This window comes from Macadamia integrifolia, unplaced genomic scaffold (genome assembly GCF_013358625.1).
Source record: "Macadamia integrifolia cultivar HAES 741 unplaced genomic scaffold, SCU_Mint_v3 scaffold2432, whole genome shotgun sequence".
Classification (NCBI taxonomy): domain Eukaryota; kingdom Viridiplantae; phylum Streptophyta; class Magnoliopsida; order Proteales; family Proteaceae; genus Macadamia; species Macadamia integrifolia.
The window spans coordinates 17897-39308 of record NW_024868714.1 but is presented as its reverse complement, the minus strand read 5'-3'; the positions used below and the strand labels follow the sequence as shown (position 1 = coordinate 39308).

Below are 21412 nucleotides of genomic sequence, written 5' to 3'. Positions count from 1 at the left end.
TTCCTCTTTTCCTAGGGTTGAAAGCTTACGAACACTATGGGATACGTTGCCCGTAAGAGAATAATGCCTCTCAATCAAGTAAGCTGTACCAAGTTGATGTGTAAAGAGCAAACGAGAAATAAAGGAGCTGAACTACCTAGACTCTGTGATCACAGAAAACAGGCAAATCCTCCCCGTCACCCATTGGTAAGGTAATTTCTTATCCGAATAAGATCCTTCGTCATCACATTGAAAAGTCTGAGTACTTTGACTCTTACTAGCCGGATTAGGCCATGAGGAAAAATCAAGTTTTAAATGTACATTAGTAACAAACTTTCGTGGACATAATTAAAGCAAATGAAAGAGTACATCTAAGCCATTTAGGGCTAGCAAAAACTCCCCTCCCACTTTTTTAATTTGTTGGTAATATAAAAGTTCCCCTATTTATATTCAAAGCCCCCTCTTCATGCATCAACCCAACTCGTTCCCACAAAGTCATAGACTCAACTCATTCCATTCTTTGTTTCACTCCCACCATGAAGTATTCCATTCCGTTGCTTGGATTTCTAATAGTATCATGCTTTAGTGTAAGAAAGTGATGTTTTTCAATTATCCATTCATTTCAACATGGTTATTGCTTATTCATGTCTTATCTTTCATGGTTGGTTGTTATTTTTTTCAAAATTGCAGGGTTCTCAAGCTGAAAATGCCTTCTCACAATACTGGGAAGAACATATTGGTCTTCCACAGCCTCCACATTGGTTAGCTGCAAAGGCTTCTCCATTAAGCCAGCATCATATAACAATGTTTATGAAACTTATAGAGGAAAATGAATTGGCTTTCCACCTACATTCATTTTGTAAGATGGCTAACATTGCTTGTTCTACAAATGCACTGATAAAGAATACAATGGATGACACAACTTTGCCACCAATTGCACAGTGGAATGAAGCCAAACTGAAATATGAATATCCAAATGAAACACCCCTATCAATTGCCAGCCAAGGTGGATTGCCATATTTCCGGGAATCAATGGTGAAAGAGGGAGGTTTCATGTCTATCCCTGATTTAAGAGACCCAATGTCATATAAATCGTTTTTGCCACGACCGCTGGCATCAAAAATTCCATTTTCCTTTGCACATATTGAGGAATTGAAGAAGCTTTTTGGCGTGGTGGATGAATTAAACATGGATGAGTATATTCAAGACACTCTCAAGATATGTGAGAAAAGCCCCATTCAAGGTGTGCAAATTACTTGTGCAATTTCCGCTGAGGATCTCATCGATTTTGTTGTTGAGAAATTAGGGCACCATGTACGCGTATGGAGTACTGAAAGCGTCGAAGGATCTTATATGAATGTCACAATTGGAGCTGTGAAACTCATCCATGGAAACCAGTCTGAACCACCAGCATTGTGTCATAGTCAGCCGTTCCCATTTCAAGTTTATTATTGCCATGTTTTACAGAAAGTAAAAGTATATGCAGTTGATTTACATACTCAGAAGAAAGTGAATCATGCAATCATGGCATGTCACTATGATACATCTACTTGGAATCCAAACCATCTTGCTTTTAAGCTGCTAGGTTTTGGCCCAAGATTAATTGAAGTCTGTCATTGGATAAACCAGAATGGAGTGATCTGGACAAAGCTTTAAGTTGAATAGCATATGAAGATTTGATAATCTTATCTTTTCTTGGTAATCTTTACATGTTACTGCTTATGCTATTTGAAGGACAAATAATGATCTACTTTCTATTACTTGTTATATCTTTCAATTAATATAATTTCTGTTTTTCAATTCTCTCCACCATAATAGATGACGACCTGAAATCAGAAGAAAATGCATGTCTGCTAAATTTTTAGCCAGACATACTAAGTCCATCAAGCAAATGTCCATATAAAACAGACTATACTTGCTAAGAACTTGTTTAACGAGATTGATTATCGAACCCACCCCCTATGAAATAATTAAAAAAAAAAGAAAAAAAGAAAAAAAATCACTCATGTTGATGATCCAGCTTGCATTGTCATGTGACCCCGCACTGGTGCAGTGTTTCTCTTGTTCGTTATTATATCAAGTTTCTAGAGCCAGGGCTGAGGTCTCTGTCTCGAGTTTGAGAATCCCCCCTCAAATGAGGCCCAACCACATAACCAGACAGTGTTCTCTTGCCCGTTATTGTATCAAGTTTCTAGGGCCAGGGCCAAGGTGTCAGTCTCAAGTTCCAGACCCTTGCATGTGCCTCGGCCCATCGATCCCACTCCCCCACCTTATTTCCTGGATTCTCTACCCAGGTGGTGTGTCTCCCCACATGGGGACGCACCAATGAAATGAAATCTCCCTTATTCCCTTGGGGCAACCTCCGCAATCCGTGGCCCATTTCCTGCCCACAAGTCATCTTGGAAGTTTCCATGTTGAGTTATTCTTGCAGCAATCATAGGCCACGGCCCATGTTCCCTTGGGGCAACCTCCGGAATCCCTGGCCCATTTCCTGCTCGCCACAAATCTTGGAATTTTCCATGTTGAGTTCTTCTTGCAGCAATCATAGGCCACAGCCCATGTTCATTAAAGAGGTTCAGAAGGATTTATTTTTTTTAGGTTCTTTGAAGAGTTGCAGAGGAAAATCTTTGGTTTGAAGCTTCTTCCTCAAAGAGGTACCTCTCTCTCTCTCTCTCTCTCAAGGTATAGAAAAGTTGAAACTCTATAGGTAAGATAGTGAAATCTTAAGGACACTGGCTCCGATTATTTTGAATGGAATGCCCAAATTTCTTACAGGAACCACATTGGGAGCCTTGTGCATTTGGTTGTTCTTTTTTTATTGCTTGAAAACGAATATCTCAATGCTCCCAACTTATTCACACTTCACCAAGATTTCATCAATTCTTTCATTAGAGACATAAAAATGAACGCATACACCAGCATAATGGCCAACCGATGACTCCCTAGTACTTATCAATCATAATAGGTCGTCCCACTGCCTTCGTCAGATAGTCAATACTCCTGTGAAAATTTTGGGAATTGGATATAAAGGATACTCAATAGGGTCCTGCTTCTTACTTGAAGCCATGCCCAATTCCGTGGAAAAAATATAGAAAACAAAATCCTTTCCCAGAGAAAAAGGAATTTGTATTTGCCATCTTAAATGGAATGAAACAAATCAACTTGGTAAATGACTCAATAAAATCAGATTGTGTGTGGTAAGTTGCTGTGTTGTGGATAGTGCCTTAAAAAAAAAAAAAAAAAAAAAAAACGATTACCATATTTGAAAAATGCAATTTTATTTCTCATATGAGATGGATTGGAATGAATCACTTAACTTAGTGCATGACTCAATCCAATTACTAATTTATAGATAAAATCATATTGAGTGTGGTTAGTTATAGTGTAGTATCACTACGATTTCCCCCTCACATCTGATGTCTTCAAATTGTAGTTGATGGTTTTGGCAAAGTTTCTTATAGAAAGGCTATTGTGTCTCAACATTTGATAGCTCGATTCCTAGATATATATGTTGTTGATGTTGTTTCTATGGTTGCATTATTTGGAACTTTGTACATGGATATAGTATTTTGGAAGTTTAATTTCTTATGTTCTTTTTATTTTTCTCTAGAAATCTTCTGCAATGCATCACTTGGTGGTCTTATGATACTAGTTCTTTGCTTTCCCTGAAGTTTTCTCCAATATGCTAATTCTGTAATATTCATGGTTTATCTATTCCCATATTATTATCTTTTAAATTCCAACTTCTTCCATTCTTGATTTTCTATGAAGTTTTTCTAATTCTTCCCTTCTCTTTATATATTCTCAAAAAATCTCTGTTCTGTCTTTTTGTTGACAGGTTTAACTACATCTAAGGGCAATATTTAGACTCCAATATAGGTCAAGTCTTTCGGGAACATATAAAATGGAATGGTTGGTATTTATATGATACATAACAAATTTTGCAAATGGACCTACATCAAGTCAAAATGTGGTCAAGTTGATAGGATTTGCATTGGACCTTGCCTAAGTTAAGACACCAAATTCCTAACAGAAGAAAATAAATTTTGCAAACATGGATACTTTTGAAGAATCAAAGAACGATATGAAAACGTGGGGATTCTTTTCGCAATCTTCTATATCCATTTTTCTGCATGGGTTTTCTGCTTCCTCACACCTAATTTTATTATTTGTTTTATCAATTTCTTGGGCTTGCAAGAGACACAAGATGCCTAGTCTTGAAAAGTCAAAACCAATGTTGAAGAATACATATGTTTCATTCTACTGGTCGGCACTTATATCTTGCATGGGTTTGTCTTTCAATGATCTTCTCCTATGTGTGTTAAACTACCTCTCAGGCTATAAACATGGTTGGTCTGATGTAAAGATTGTTGCCGAATTAGATTTTGCATTTAGAACACTCACTTGGTTTGTGATATCTGCTTACTTGCACATTTTGTTTTCTCATTCAAGTGAGCATAGATTTCCCATTCTACTAAAGATTTGGTGGGCCTTTTACTTCATAATGTCATGTTCCTATCTTGTTATACATCTTGGTTTGTATTGGAAGCATTCGTCCTTACCGTGCCTAGTATGGGTCTCCGATGTCATATCCATTATTATTGGTTTGTTCTTTTCCTATGTGGGGTTGTTTGACAAGAAGCAAGAAGATGGAGATTCTAAACTTTTGGAGCCTCTTTTGAAAATTAGTGCCAATGAAAACAATTGTGAAAGTGTTACTCGAGAAAGTACTATAACTCCTTATGCAAATGCCAATATTTTTAGCAATTTTACTTTCTCTTGGATGGGCCCTTTACTTGAACTTGGGTATAAAAAAACATTGGACCTTGATGATCTTCCTCAGCTTGCCGATTGTGACAGTGCCAATGTGGTCTTTACTCGTTTTAGAAATAAACTTGAATATGATGACAATGGCAGTGGTAATGGTGATCAGGTAAGCACACTCAAACTAGTGAAGACCTTGATTCTCTCAATCTGGAAAGAAATTCTATGGACGGCTCTATTATCCATTATATGCACATTAGCTTCTTATGTCGGACCATACCTTATTGATGACTTTGTTCAATATCTCAATAGCCCTTGCCAACTAAAGTATAAAGGCCATGCATTGGTGTTTAGTTTCTTACTTTCAAAGCTCATAAGATGCCTCTCAGAAAGACATTTGTTCTTTCAATTGCGAAATATGGCAATTAGGGTCCGTGCTGCCTTATTCTCAATAATTTATAAAAAGGGTTTCAGGCTTTCAAGCCAATCAAAGCAGGACCATACTAATGGGGAGAACATTAATTTGATTAGTGTTGATGTTGAAAGGATTAGCTTTTTCAATTGGTACTTACACGATATATGGAGGATTCCTATTCAGATTATTCTAGCATTGTTAGTCTTGTACACACGCCTTGGAGTTGCTTCACTTGTAGCTTTTGTTACCACAATGATTTTTATGTTAGCAAATTTTCCATTGGGAAAGTTACAAGAAAAATTTCAGGGGGAATTACTGGATTCAAAGGATCAAAGAATGAAGGTAACATCTGAAGCACTAAGAAATATGAGGATTCTCAAGCTCCAGGCCTGGGAGATGAAGTTCTTGGCGAAGATAACTAAGCTTAGGAAGTTTGAAACAAAATGGTTAAAAAAGTTAATCTATACATCAGCTATGACTGCCTTTGTCTACTCGTCTGCTCCCGTGTTTGTATCCATGGTAACTTTTGGATTTTGTATTTTTATGGGAATTCCTCTAGATTCAGGGAAGATTCTATCTGCACTTGCAACATTTGAGATATTGCAAGTGCCCATATATAATCTTCCAGACACAATCTCTATGGTAGTTCAAACTAAAGTTTCCCTCCACAGAATAACCTTATTCCTCTGTCTCGATAATCTTCATCCAAATATAGTACAGAAACTTCCAAGAGATGGTACCAAGATTGCAGTTGAGATAGTCAAAGGGAATTTCTCTTGGAACCTTCATTCCCCTAATCTCACATTAAAAGATCTTAATTTTCAAGTGTCTCATGGCATGAGGGTGGCAGTCTGTGGTTTTGTTGGATCGGGAAAGTCAAGCCTACTTTCATGCATATTGGGGGAAGTACCCAAGATATCTGGAGCTATTCGGTTGCATGGGACGAAGGCTTATGTTGCACAATCACCTTGGATACAGAGTGGCAAGATAGTGGACAATATATTGTTTGGTAAGGAGATGGATAAAGATAGGTACGAGATGATCCTTGAAGCATGTTCATTAAATATGGACTTAGGATTATTTGCCTTTGGAGACCAGACTATCATAGGAGAGAGGGGGATCAACCTGAGCGGTGGACAGAAGCAACGAATCCAAATTGCACGTGCCATGTACCATGATGCTGATATTTATTTGCTTGACGATCCTTTTAGTGCAGTGGATGCTCAAACAGGAATTCATCTATTTAAGGTAACTACTCTTTGACCTCTACTTCGAAAGATTTCCTTCATAAAATTGGATTGAAGTTGAAGCTATGAATCTCATTGCTTATGTCATAATTTTGTTCACTAAAAAATGAGTGATTTACAAATTAATAGAAGATGAATGAAATCATGGTTGGCTAAACATATAACATATTTAAGCAAAAATGATATTGAGCAATGCGTGCTCTTACAATGTTACTTATCTTTATGAAATGTAAATTATATCAATGTGTAACTATTTGAATCTTTTAAGTAGGTAGAATCTATTTTTTTATGCCTAAATGTGAATATCTAACTTCAATGACAGGAGTGTTTGCTGGGAATTTTGGGTTCGAAAACAATAATTTATGTTACCCACCAAGTAGAGTTTTTAAGTTTTGCTGATCTTATACTGGTGAGTATGTACCATTTTTCTTTCTCAACTTCACATCCCTCAACTTGATTTAGGAGTGATTATTTAACTTTTTTATTTTTCAGGTTATGAGAGATGGAAAGATTACTCAATCAGGAAAATATGAAGAAATTCTTAGCTTAGGAACTGACTTTATGGAACTAGTGGGTGCACATAAGAAAGCTATGGCAGACTTTAATTCTATTGACCGTGGAGCTACATTAGATAATTTAATTGATGGTGAGAAAGATGATAGTATGCTATGCAGAAATAAATCTTTACAAAATGATGAGGAGAGGGAACCTGAAAAAAAATTGGTTGGGCCAGAAGGGCAACTTGTCCAAGAAGAAAAGAGAGAAATTGGTGAAGTTAGTCTTTCAATCTATTGGAAGTATATTACCGCTGCATATAAAGGGGCTTTTGTACCATTAATATTGTTGGCACAAATTCTTTTTCAGATTCTCTTAATATTCAGTAGTTATTGGATGGTGTTGGCTACTCCCATTTCAAAGGATGTGAGACCTCTTGTTGGAGGATCTACTCTCATATTTGTTTATGTTGCTTTGACCCTTGGGAGCTCTTTTTGTGTACTTATTAGGTCCATGCTCATTGTAACTATTGGATATAAGACATCCACTCTACTCTTCAACAAAATGCATTTGTGCATTTTCCATGCTCCCATTTCATTTTTTGATTCTACTCCAAGTGGAAGGATTTTAAATCGGGTTAGTTAATATTCTTACTTACTCTTAGGATCTAATTGATCATGTTTAATCACTATAAATTTAATCTAATTTTAAGTTTTAAATAAAATCTATTTTTGTATACAGGCATCCATAGATCAAAGTGCTATTGATACCTCTATTCCACGTCAAATTGAAGAACTTCTTATCTCGACCATAGGATTCCTAGGAACTATCATTGTAATGTCACAGGTTGCATGGAAAATGTTAATAGCTTTTATTCCGATGATTGTGATATGCATCTGGTACCAGGTAATTTTATAGACACTTTCATTTCTTATGATTAAAATATCAAATCAAGCTCAATCATATTGTCCCCATAGTTAATATCTCATAATATAAGTTGGTTCAAGTTTCTTTTGATCAATGAATTCTGAATTTGCTTTATTTATACAAAAATTGTTTTGATGGTGGATGCATATATGCTTCAGTGTTAATTTTGTTACTAAACGTTAGAATTTTTCTAGAATTTATAAAGAGTATACACAAGAAATCCATCTAACCACAAAATTTCATACAAAGTTATAACTTTTACTTTACAAAAATTATTTGAGATGAAAAAACCAAATCATAGTTCTTGAATGCCTAGGCGACCGGGTTCCATATTTTCAAGGTCCAAATTGTAGATCGGAGGAAAAGAGGGGGGGGGGATTAGGACACAGGAATAGGAAGAAAAAGGGAAGGAAATCAAGAAAACAAGAGAGACTGGGGGGGGCGGGGGGAAAGGAGAGAAGCACTAGTAGATGCCACCACTGAGAGGAGGTCACACTGTCTGCCATCATAAAGAAGAAGAAGACTGAAGGTGCATAAACGATTTGGATCGTCCCACTGGTAGGGTCAGACATTCAAACAATCATTAATGGAAGGGTGTAAATCATTACCTAAAACTCCACAAGTGCAAAGCCTCCACGCGATCTTATCCCTTTCACAGTGAATCCTTCCCACACGGACAACTTTGCGTTCCCTTTGAGTCCAAGCTCCTCATCAATAGTCAGGGTTTTCACAAAAACCTAATTACCACTCAATTACTAGTCTAGAGATTAAGGGTGTGTGAGAGGGAGAGGAGCACGACTATATAAAAGAGGAGAGAATTAGAATCCTATATTGCTTTGGTTTTTAGAGTCCTTGTATATCTCCAATCAAAATTCCTATTAGTTAGGGTTGTAGATAAATCCAACTTTGGCATAGAGATTTCCTTCTTGGAGTCAATCACTCACTAAACCAATCTTATCATCATTGATAAGATATTAAATAATAAGCAATATCTAATTCCTTTTTCCTAACAAAGACCCTCTCATATTTATAAGTAAAAGGCAAAGAATTGATCATTTTACACATAAATCCCCTTATACAATTAAAACTAATAGGCATAAATTTAGTCCCTCACACAACCCCCCCTTCTTTCTATAACATGTCTTGATCGCCTAGGGGCCAAGGTGCCGCCTAGCCATCGTAAAGTGACATGGGTGCTTTTTTGATATGCGTAAAATCATTTAGATACATATGGATAAAATTAAATATGGTCTATTAGATCTATTAGTAGCTTCGATCCGTTGGACTTCATACAACAAATAACTTAATAATTAATTGAAATTAATTGATAAAAGGAAAAGGTTTTCCGATTTGAAGCTTTACATACCAAACACATGCTTGGGTGTCCACTTCTCTCATATGAAAATTTTGATTGAGCTGTAGACCCCAAAGTCCCTTAGTCAGATGTCAAGTTTTAGCCAAACTAGCATTCCGAGCTCTTTCGATTTGCATTAATAGGGCATTAACGTGTCAATTTTTGTTTAATGTCCTTAGATGATCTTCATCAAGAAGCTTGAGAAAAATGGAAAATAACCCAAGAAGTTATTATGCATCCTTTAGGCAAGGGTTACATTATTTTTTAGTTTAATTGTGAAGGAAATAAAGCGGCGGTATGGAGACGAAGTCCTTTGAGGAATGGAGATCATTATTGATTCAGTTTTAAGCACTGGAAACCAAACTTCAATATCCATGAGAAGCAATCATTGTATAAACTTGTGTGGGTTATGTTTCCAGATCTTTCACTCGAGTACTGGCATGAGAATGTATTGCTTTCACTTGCGAAAGCTGCTGCCATCAGGGTTTGTTGGGTTATTATGCCAGAGTTTTGGAGGAAGTGGACATATTTAATTTATCCTCAAGGATTGAGGAGGTGCAAATGGAACGATTCGAACCAGGAACCTCCAAGGTCTATGGTTTTCTTTTTTCACTAAAAACTCATTTGTATTAAGAAGAAAGAATAAAAGGAATATACAATCAGACTACAACATTTGGATTCAGAGGATAACTACTCCTCCTTTGGCATTGCCATCAGCAGAATAGAGACCACTCCTGAAACCAAACCTACAAAGCAAAGACAAACTACATTATTTAAATGGGTATCTAGGCCAACTTTGACTTAATTCCAACTCCATAACAACTAACACAGGCCAAGATATAATTGGAGAAGATAACTCAAATTTTGCAGCCGACTTAGCAAGGAAGTTTGCAATCAGGTTTGCTTCTCGAAGGCAGTGAGTAATTTTCTAGGTTAGCGAGTGCCAGTACGGAATCAATCTCATCCACCTCTGTAACCCAATCCAGGGAATTTTCTAGTTAGAGATGAGTAACATCACAGCCATTGAACCGCTCTCAATCCATAAATGCGTGACTCCCATCTCTCTTGCAATTTCCAGGCCATAAATAACTGCCAATATCTCAGCCTCAAAATTTGTTTGCACACCCAAAAATTGTTTGAAAAACTTCATTACTTTAGCTTTATCATTCCGGAAAATGCATCCCACCCCTGCATTTCCTGGATTCCCCAGAGAGCACCTATCAGAATTATACTTAACCCATCCTGGCGTGGGAGGACACCAGAAAACTTCTATAACCTCCCTTGGCCTATACTGCATCCTGGAAATACCCAACCTCCTAGCACAGAGTAGCGAATCAAAAGGAAGGGGGGAACCCGTGGATGCTACCACTTGTAAGCTGATTTCACTCTTTACCATAGCAAAAAAGTGTTTAGCTGATTTACGTATCTCCTCGAGACATCTAGAATTCCTTTCCAGCCATATTATATATGGCACAAAAGTGAAACCACTCACCCAAACGCTTCTAAAATGAAGCTTCCTTGCTGATTTTTTCCACCACACAATGAGACTGTCCATATCCACAAAGGAAGTCCACTGAATACCAAATCCATCACAAAATTCCCTCCACAAGCTGATTGCAAATTCACATTTGTAAAAAAAGGTGAGCAACTGACTCGTCCTCTTTACCACACAAACAACACTGAGAAACAAGCTGAATCCCTCTTCTGCGAACATTTTCATTAGTTGGCAACTTATTCTGAATTAACCATACAAGAGTTCCAAATAAAATCATACCGACTAACTTTTTGATGTTTTTCCTGAGCTTCTTCCCATACTGATTTAATAAAGAAAACAGTTGAGGAGCTTAACCGCCATAGACAAGAATCGTCTACATTATGGATGAGAATTCTCTTTGCTTTCTCCCATATTTCAGCAAGAAAATTCGACTCAACCGGAGGAAAGTCCCAAGAAGATTGACTAACAAAATCAGCCACTTTTACCTTCAATCTAGAGAAGAGAGTATGATCAGATTTGATTTCTCCACAATAGAATGTGTGCCCATCCATTTATCTAACTAGAAATTAATTTTTTTCATACATTACCCATAATCCATTGCTCATTCTTAGCTACAAAGCTCCACACCTTCTTCAAACCAGGCCAAATGGAAGAGGATTTATACCCCTGCCTCAACAAGCCATCCTCTTTAATAAATGTCTCCTCGAAGAACTTGCTCATGATTGAATCTTCATGCCCACTTTGACAAGCCAATTTGCACAAACAAGCAAAGTTCATCTCTCGCAGTTTTCTAATTCCCAACCCACCTTCCCTTTTAGGCTTGCATACATCCTCCCATTTCACCACAATCTTCTTTGCTACCTCCATATCACCTGACCAAATAAAATTCCACATCTAGCATTCCACCACCTTCACTGTCCCTTCAGGCCACTAGTACATAGAGAAGTTATGGATTGGAACAATTGATATAACCAACTTCACTAGCTCCACCCTCCCCACCACAGAGAGAAGCTTTCCTTTCCACCTTGTTAATCTTCCTTTTATCTTATGTAGTAGATTCGTCAAAAGTTATTTTACAAAAATGGCTTTGAATGGTGTGGCTACTGGAAGAGGCTTGGGCATCAAGTTTCGGTTTGTCGGCAAAAGAAGCCTAATGATGAAAAGCAATGTGTAAGGGATTCAGCAGCGGGGATCCTTGGTGTGCGTTTTATGTTGAAGATGGAGCTAACTCGGCATAAATCAACTCGCAAAGTACTCGAAATCCTTCTTAGGTAGTGTAAGATCAAACACCAAGAAACACGAATAATAAAGAGATAATAGATTCGTACGACACAGAGATTTAACGAGGTTCACACACCAGGGTGGTGTGCTACTTCCTCGGGCGAAGAAGAAGATGATTCACTATGCAGAAGAGAAATTACACCCTAGCAGCGGCGAGGAAAAACTCACCCTGAAACCCTAGTTGCATGAAAACCCTAGAATACAATGACTTTCTCAACAAGCAACAGTACATTATATATATACTCCAAAATCGTGGGTCGACCCATCGGGTCGCGGTCGATCCGATCAAACCATACCGCGGGGGCTACCCCCCCGCACTCCCATACGAGATCATTGATGGGCTCCGGGCTTGGGCCTATCGGCCCAACCCCTCTACTTCCATCACAGATCTCTAAAAAATTCCCATTCGGGTCACCACCAAAATATGTCGGATCGGGTCAATCTTCAAAATGGGTCAAGAATTCGAGACAAACTTAACAAATCTCCACCTTGCCTTGAATTCTCCTCCAATAGATAAACAAATAGCTAATATCTTCATCTTCTCCAATAGCCCTCCAAAGGGCTGAACTCAAACACAACAAACACCAAGTAAGTTCAAGCAATGCTCGAACTTACCAACACATAAAGGCTTAGTTAACATATCAGTTGGATTGTCTTCAGTACCAATCTTCAACACTTGAATATTACCTTGAGAAATTATCTCTTTTATGAAATGATACCAAACATCAATGTGCTTTGTCCTCTCATGATACATTGAATCTTTAGTCAAGTGAATAGCATTCTGGCTATCACAATGGAAAACAGTGACCCCATGATCCATGCTGAGTTCTCCCAACATACCTCTAAGCCAAATAGCTTCTTTAATTGCCTCAGTCACTGCCATATACTCTGCTTCAGTGGTAGATAATGCAACTGTAGCTTGTAAAGTAGCTTTCCAACTAACCGTACTTCCTCTAAGAGTAAATACATAGCCTGTGAGTGACCTTCTCTTGTCAAGATCACCTACATAATCTGAATCAACATAACCAGATAAACTATCACCATTCCTTCCAAACTCCAAACAAACACTAGAGGTCCCTTTCAAGTACCTAAATATCCACTTCACTGCTTCCCAATGAGCTTTACCTGGACATGACAAATATCTGCTCACCACACTGACAGCTTGTGAAATGTCAGGACGAGTGCAAACTATAGCATACATAATGGAGCCAACTGCACTAGAGTATGGAACACGTGACATGTACTCCACCTCTTCATCTGTCTTAGGTGATAGAGCAGTTGAAAGTCTAAAATGAGATGCAAGAGGAGTAGTTACAGGTTTGGCATCTTTCATGCCAAAACGATTCAATACCTTCTCAGTGTACTTTTGTTGAGATAGCCACAGCTTCCCTGCTTTTCTATCCCTCTTGATCTCCATACCAAGGATCTTCCTTGCTGCCCCCAAATCTTTCATCTCAAATTCAGAACTTAATTGTTCCTTCAACCTATTGACCTCATTCCTATCTTTTGCTGCAATCAACATATCATCAACATAAAGCAACAAATATATGAATGACCCATCAGAGAGCTTTCTGAAATAAACACAACAGTCATATTGACACCTGGAGTATCCAAAACTAGCCATAACTGAATCAAACCTTTTATACCACTGTCTAGGAGACTGTTTTAAACCATATAGGGACTTCTTCAACAAGCATACATGGTCCTCCTTATCTTCAATAACAAACCCTTCAGGTTGATGCATATAAATCTGTTCTTCTAGTTCACCATGCAAGAATGCTGTTTTCACATCAAGTTGCTCCAACTCCAAATCATGCATAGCAACTAAAGCAAGTAGGACACGAATAGAACTATGCTTAACAACAGGTAAGAAAACATTATTAAAATCAATTCCTTGTACCTAACTGTAGCCTTTTGCAACCAAACGTGCCTTGTACCTAGCATCTTCAACACCTGAGGCAGATTCCTTCTTCTTGAAGACCCATTTGCAACCAATAATTTTCTTCCCTGTTCTTGGCTTCACAAGCTCCCAAGTCTGATTTTTATGAAGAGATTCCATCTCCTCATTCATGGCAATCAACCATTTTGTAGAATCAATTGAAGCAACAGTTTCAGAATATGTTGCAGGCTCACTATTTTCAATTGTATCTGCAACAGACAATGCATAAGCAACAAATTCAGCATGCCCATACTTTTGTGGTTGTCTAATATTCCTTCTTGGTCTATCCTTGGTAATGTTGTACCGCTCTTCTTTTTTATTCTCTTGAGCATCATCTCCTTCAGTAAAAGTAGGCAACTAGACTAAAGTAGATTGTGCTTTGTTTGAAGATAAACCACCAATTTCAAACTCCACATTCTCTCTAGATTTTTCTTGACCTTCATCACAATGATATGAGCTTCTTTCTTAGGATGCAACATAGAAGATTCATCAAAAGTAACATCTCTGTTAATAAGAAATTTTGGATCAAGACACCACAACCTGTATCCTTTCACTCCAGATCCATACCCAAGAAAAATGCATTTCTTAGCCCTAGGTTCCAACTTCCCTTCATTTACATGTGCATAAGTAGGACATCCAAATACTTTTAAATTTGAGTAATCTGCAGGTTTATCTGACCAAACTTCTTCTGGAGTCTTGCACTCAATAGCTATGCAAGGAGATCTGTTCAAAAACAAGGTTGCTGTGTTAACTGCTTCTGCCCAGAACTCCTTGCCCAATCCTGCATTTGATAATATACACCTCGCATTTTCTAACAAGGTTCTATTCATACGCTCTACCACTCCATTCTGCTGGGGTGTTTTAACGACCGTATGGTGTCTTGCAATACCTTTATTTTTACAAAACTCATTAAAGTCACCTTCACAAAACTCTAGGCCATTATCGATTCTCAACCTTTTAATTTGTTTCCCGGTTTGCTTCTCAAGTAAATTCTTCCACTGTTTGAAAGTGACAAATACTTCATTTTTGTGCTTTAAGAAATAGACCCAAACCTTCCTAGAGAATCATCAATGAAAGTAAGCAAGTATCTTGCACCAGCCCCCTTTGAAGCAACCCTGGAGGGCCCCCATAGGTCTGAATGAATGTGGTCTAAAGTTCCCTTGCTCCTGTGAATAGCAGTACTGAAACTAACTCTTTTCTGCTCCCAAACACATAATGCTCACAGAACTCCATTGCTCCTGTACTCTGACCACACAACAAGCCCCTTTTACTTAATGATGCCATCCCTCTTTCACTCATATGACCTAACCTCATGTGCCATAAATTTGTGACATCTGATTCAGACATAGATGATGAAGCTGCTGCAACAGACCCAGTGACTGTAGTACCCTGCAACACATACAAACTGCCAACCTTGATTCCTTTCATCAATAGGAGAACACCCTTGCTGATCTTTATAACTCCACCTTCAGCTGTATACTTACACCCATTTGAATCAAGAGTGCCTAAACTGATGAGATTCTTCTTCAGATCAGGGACATGCCTGACATTGGACAAGGTTCTGACAATGCCATCATACATCTTGATATTGATCGTTCCCATTCTAATAGTCTTACAAGAAGCATTATTTTCCATCAATACAACTCCACCTCGAACTGATTCATATGTGGAGAACCATTCACGATTGGGACACATATGGTAGGAACAACCAGAGTCAAGAATCCATTCATCCTGTGATCTAACTTTATCATCAGTCACCAAAAGCATATCAGACTCACTCTCATCTTCAGCAATACTAGCTTTTGCAGAATCATCTCTTTTCTATTGATTTTGGGCACCACCACCTGCCTTCTGCTTATTTAAAAGCTTATAGCATTCAGATTTAATATGCCCCTTTTTCTTACAGTAATTGCAGGTTAAATTCTTGTGCTTAGATTTTGATCTAGCCTTCTTTTTGTCACAATCTGAACCCCTTTCATTCGTTCTCCCTCTAGCTACCAAACCAACACCATCAGATTTATTGGTAAATGTCAACTCATCATCAATCTTTTGCTTACTTTGCAGATTCGTTTTGACATCCTCAATAGAGATTGTCTCTCTACCATAAATCATAATATCCCTAAAATGCTTATAAGATGGAGGCAGAGAACATAACAATAATAGGGCCAAATCTTCATCGTCTATTTTAACATCTATCCTTTTCAAATCAGTAACAATAGAATTGAACTCAGATATGTGAGATTTAATAGAAGTACATTCACCCATATGAAGGGTATACAGTTGTTGCTTCAATCTCAACCTATTGGTGAGGGATTTGGTGAGGTAGAAGTTCTCTAACTTCACCCATAACTCTGCAGTCGTTTTCTCTGAGAGAACTTCCTGTAGAACATTATTCGAAAGACACAACTGAATAGCTGAAAGGGCTTTATCATCCAAATCGTTCCAATCATCATCGGACATAGTTGCAGGTTTCTTCGCCTTCCTAAATAGGGTTTTCTTCAAACCCTGCTACGTGAGAACAGCCATCATTCAAACCTGCCATAAACTAAAACTGATGTTGCTGTCGAATCTATCAATATCGTATTTTGTTGAAGCCATGGATCGAACCCAGAGCTCTGATACCAGTTTGTAAGATCAAACACCAAGAAACACGAATAATAAAGAGACAATAGATTCGTACGACACAGAGATTTAACGAGGTTCACACACCAGGGTGGTGTGCTACGTCCTCGGGCGAAGAAGAAGAAAAATTACACCCTAGCAGCGGCGAGGAAAAACTCGCCCTAAAACCCTAGCTGCGTGAAAACCATGGAATACAATGACTTTCTCAACAAGCAATAGTACATTATATATATACTCCAAAATCATGGGTCGACCCATCGGGTCGTGGTCGATCCGATCGAACCATACTGTGGGGGCTACGCCCCCGCACTCCCATATGAGATCAATGATGGGCTCCAGGCTTGGGCCTATCGGCCCAATCCCTCTACTTCCATCACAGATCTCAGAAAAATTCTCATTCGGGTCGCCACCAAAATATGTCGGATCGGGTCAATCTTCAAAACGGGTCAAGAATTCAAGACAAACTTAACAGGTGGTTTCCCTAACGTTTCTCCTACTTTAGAGCCTTCAATTGGGTCTCTTCTAAGAGTGAATATGAGGGGAGGAAATATTCAAATTGTGCTGGACTCTCCTATTGAAGAAGGTATCATTATTGGAAACCAATCTATAGATGATAAGACTTTAGAAAATAGCCCATCGGAAGCAGATTCTCAATCTAGGTCAGATGTTGGTTCGGTAGAACCTGATCTGACTAAAGAGGAAGGTGAGATCCATGTTGAAGTTCAGTGCCCTGTGACAAAAGGTCCATTGCCTGTGGAGCGCCATGCTGTTTCGGTGGTGTGACAATCATCTCGTCAAAAAAAGTTGTGTTGCAGCTGGAGAAAGGAAAGAGAAAAGTGAGAAGGTGATCGATGCCGTAAGGGTGGTAGTGATCCAAATGCAGAGGACTCAGAGATCAATAGCCTTCCTGATGTGGTCATTTTAGGAGGAAAAGTTGCACCCCCTTTTCCTGAAATTTGAGAGCAGTGAAAAAGGTGGCTCTCAATCGTGAAAAAGGTGGGGAGGCCGGTCTAAATGTAGGAAATCAAAGAAAAAAGCGTGGGGGGTCAAACTAATAAGTCTGACAAGAATGCCACTCCAAAAAAATTACTTATGCGTCTTTTATTAAGGAACGTACGTGGTATGAAGAAGGTTTCTGGTAGAAGGGCCTTACGTTTAAATTTAAGGGAGTCTTCTCCGGATGTGGTGTATTTAGCTTAATCGATGGTTCAAGTTAGTCATATCCTTGCTTTGTTCTTTAGGAAGCTAAGATATGATATTGATTTTATTCATAACAAATAGTCGGAAAAGGTGCCGAATCTATGGATTATGTGGAAGTGAAATCTTAATAAGCCTATGATTGTGTCTTCTTCTGAGCAACAAATTATTGTTCTGATGGATTGGGCTGGTGGGAAGGTTGGGTTATCCTTTGTGCATGCAAGTTGTTTCTGAGCCCTTCGCCTGGAGCTTTGGGCTGATTTGGCGTCGATATCTTTGGCTTTGATTCCTTAGTCAGTGATTGAAGATTTTAATGCTACCTTGGCTTCTCATGAAAAACGAGGTCCTAGCTGATTTAACCTCAGTTCTGCAACAGAATTTCAGCTATGGTTGATGGGTTGGAGCTTCTTTCGGTCCTTGCTTAGGGTTAAAAATTCACATGGACCAATAATAGGCGTAGGGGTCATGTGGCTGTAGTTCTGGATTGGAGTTTCTGCAATGTTAAATAACTGGATGTTTTTCATGATATTTTGCAGCTTACCATTCAATGCACAGCATCAGACCATGCTTCAATTCTGGTTGTCTTTGGTGTGATTCCTAAACCAAACAATATTTCCTTTTGGTTTCATTCATTTTGGATGGAGGATGAAAGGTTCTGTTTGGTGGTTAATGAAATTCGGTGTAAGGAGGTTAGGGGGTGCCCCATTTATATCTTGTCTCAAAAATTGAAATCCTTAAAGGTTGCGCTGAGACATTGGGCGAGAGTTACATTCCCAAATCTTAATGAAGAATTTGTCAATGCCACGGTGGTGTTAAATTTAATTCAAGACAAGATTGGATTAACAGGGATGACTGATGAGCTTTTTAATGAAGAGGCTGATTCTAAAACATCTCTGTTGAAATCTATCCATCTTCAAGAGAAATTTTGGGTTGAGAAAACTAAGATAAGATGGATGAAAAATGGTGATCAAAATTCAAAATTTTTCCATCAGCTGTTTGTAAAGCTAAAACGGGTTAGAAATCAAATCGGGTCCTTAAAGAGTGAGGACAGTTCTTGGGTACGGACCCTTAGGTGATGGCCTCCTATATTGCATATTATTATAAGAATTTTCATGGTAGCTCGCAAATCACTTTTCATTATGACATGTTGGATTGTGTTCCAAAAGAATTAACTGAGAAAGATAATGCTATGTTGGGTTCTATCCTGGTAATAAGGAAATTAAACAAGCAGTTTGAGAGTTGGATCCAGAAAGCTCTCCTGGGACTAATGGTTTTCCAAAAACTTTCTTCAGACGTTGTTGGGTCATCATTGGAGGGGACTTCTGCTGAGCTGTAAATAGCTTTTCTTTTTAAGGGGCAGGTGCCAAAAGGGGTAAATAACTGCTTTCTAACTTTCATTCCCAAATGAGTAGGTGCTTCTTCCTTGGATAAATTTCTTCCTATCTGCTTGGGCAATGTTTTTTGTAAAATCTAGTCTAAGATTTTAGCATCTAGACTTTCTCCTCTTCTTCCCAGTCTTATCTCTGAGAAACAAGGAGGGTTGGTGGCATGGGAATCAAGTTGGATGTTTAGAAATCCTATAACTCTCTTTCATGGGGTTTTTTGTTTGCAAAATTAAATAGATTTGGGTTGCAAAATGGGTGCAATGGATATACCAGCTTCTAGTTTCTTCTAGAATCTCTGTTCGTGTTAATGGAGGACCGATGGGTTATTTTGGTGTGGGTCATGGTTTAAGGCAAGGGGATCCAATCTCTCTGCTTCTTTTATGATGGCTGAAGAGGTGCTCTGTAGAGGCTTGAATGACCTTGTGATTGAGGGAAAGATGAAAGCTCTTTTATCACCGAGAGGAGTGATCACTCCTTCTCATCTTCTTTTCGTAAATGACATATTCATTTTTATGAATTTTTCAGCTTGCTATATAAGAAATCTTCAATGTTTCCTTGCCAAGTATCAGGAGTTCTCAGGTCAGAAAATAAATTTAGACGAAAGCAAGATTTTCTTTGGGAAAGTGGCTCCTTACAGGAAGCATTTCATCAGTGATTGCATGGAAATTCAGGCTACTGGGCTTCCTACTAAATACTTAGGGTTGGAAATCTTCGAAGGGCGGGTGAACAATTTTCATATGCTTCCTTTGATTGAAAAAAATTAAAAGTAGATTGGCTGGATGGAAAGTTAAGCTTTTGCCCTAGCAGGTCATGTTAAGATGGTTAGATCAGTTATATCGGGGATTTTATCCATAATTTTGTGATTTACTAGTAGCCAGAGTCTACTAATAAAATGGTAGAGCAGTGGATCCATAACTTCATATGGTAAGGAGATATGGAAATTTTGAAGAAAAGTGTGGTTAAATGAGATGATGTATGTAAGCCTAATAAGGAGGGGGGGGGTTTAGGTATCAAAAGGTTGAGTGATGTGACTTGAGCATGCTTATGTAAGCTTGTGTGGCAGATAAAAAATGAAGGGCTTAGTAATGAGCAAATTCTTTAGAACCCGCTTAATTAAGGAGCATGGCTCTCTTAGAGTTGGTTATAAGTCTTCTACCATTTGGCCTGGCCTGAAGAAGGTGTGGAACATTGTCTCTGAGAATGAGCAATGGACAGTTGGTGATCGAACGAAAATAAAATTTTTGTTAGATAGATGGTTGAGTAAGTCAATTTCTGATTCATCAGGTCTGGATTTGAACATATTTTCTGAGGTTTCTTCAAAGGTGTCAGACTACATTGTTGAGGGAAGTTGGGTGCTCCCCAGGGTGGAATCTAATTTTCTATCTGAAATTTTTGAGCAAGTGAAGAAATCTATCTTTCCTTCTGCAGTGGATGGTATATGTCATTGGTGTTTGTCTTCCTCTTGTAGATTCTCGATCAAATCTGCTTAGGAGGTGATTCAAAGATGTAATCCATCTGTAGGACGGCATTCATTGATTTGGAAGATGAATCTTCAACCTCATCAAGCTACGTTTGGTTGGAGATTGGTAAATTGCAAATTGGCAATGGATGAAATGGTTCGTAGTAGAGGTGTATCTCTTTCCTCTAAATGTGTTTTCCATGGTAGTGTTGGAGAGTCAATCCCCACTTCTTCTATGAGAGTGAATTTTTTGTTCAAGTTTGGAGAAATTTTGTAATTTTTATTACTCTAGTTGGCCGCAATTTAAAGATGCGGGATTGCGGGGGGGTCTCTTGTCCTTGTGAAAGTTGATTGCAAAGTCCCTTTCTTTTGAAAGGGTGTGATTGTTTGTTCTTGTTTTTTGTTTTTTGTTTTGTTTTTTTTTTCTAGATGTAGAGGAATTCAAGATTATACGAGGGAGTCTTAAGATTTGCTAATCATTGCTTTGCTTTGGTGAGAAGTGAAATAAGTATTCAATCAAAGTATAGAAATCCACCTTCCCCTTCAAAGTATTAGGCAAGAGGTTCAGCTTTGCTGTGACGGATCAAGTGAAGAAGTTCGTTCGATTTCAGACTTGATGACCTGCAGGAAGATAGGTTTAAGTATTAGAAATCCACCTTCCCCTTCACCTCTTGAGGTTCACTGGTGTAAGCCTTCCAGGGCGTGGATGAAGATCAATGTGGATGGAAGTTCGCTTGGTAACCCAGGTAATGCAGGTGCGGGTGGTGTCTTACGGGATGATAAAGGCAAGGTAATCGACTATTTTAGCATTTTTCTGGGAGTCAAACAAATATATGAAGCTGAATTTGAGGCA

At 38.4% G+C, this 21412-nt stretch overlaps 2 protein-coding genes across 2 annotated transcripts in view; both read left to right on the top strand.

Moving 5' to 3' along the window:
- The first annotated feature begins 458 nt into the window (after window positions 1-458).
- LOC122066518 (polygalacturonase non-catalytic subunit AroGP2-like) lies at window positions 459-1779 on the top strand. The gene is made up of 2 exons (XM_042630332.1): window positions 459-566; window positions 670-1779. Exons 1-2 carry the CDS (start codon window positions 516-518, stop codon window positions 1633-1635), a joined length of 1017 nt encoding a protein of 338 aa, XP_042486266.1. The 5' UTR covers window positions 459-515; the 3' UTR covers window positions 1636-1779.
- A 2069-nt stretch (window positions 1780-3848) lies between these two features.
- LOC122066517 (ABC transporter C family member 3-like) overlaps window positions 3849-21412 on the top strand; it is a 32520-nt gene continuing 14956 nt past the window's right edge. The window contains exons 1-4 of the mRNA XM_042630331.1: window positions 3849-6406; window positions 6728-6814; window positions 6898-7536; window positions 7642-7806. Coding sequence (XP_042486265.1) covers window positions 4034-6406; window positions 6728-6814; window positions 6898-7536; window positions 7642-7806 — 3264 coding nt within the window. The 5' untranslated portion in view covers window positions 3849-4033. The remainder of the gene's footprint in view (window positions 6407-6727; window positions 6815-6897; window positions 7537-7641; window positions 7807-21412) is intronic.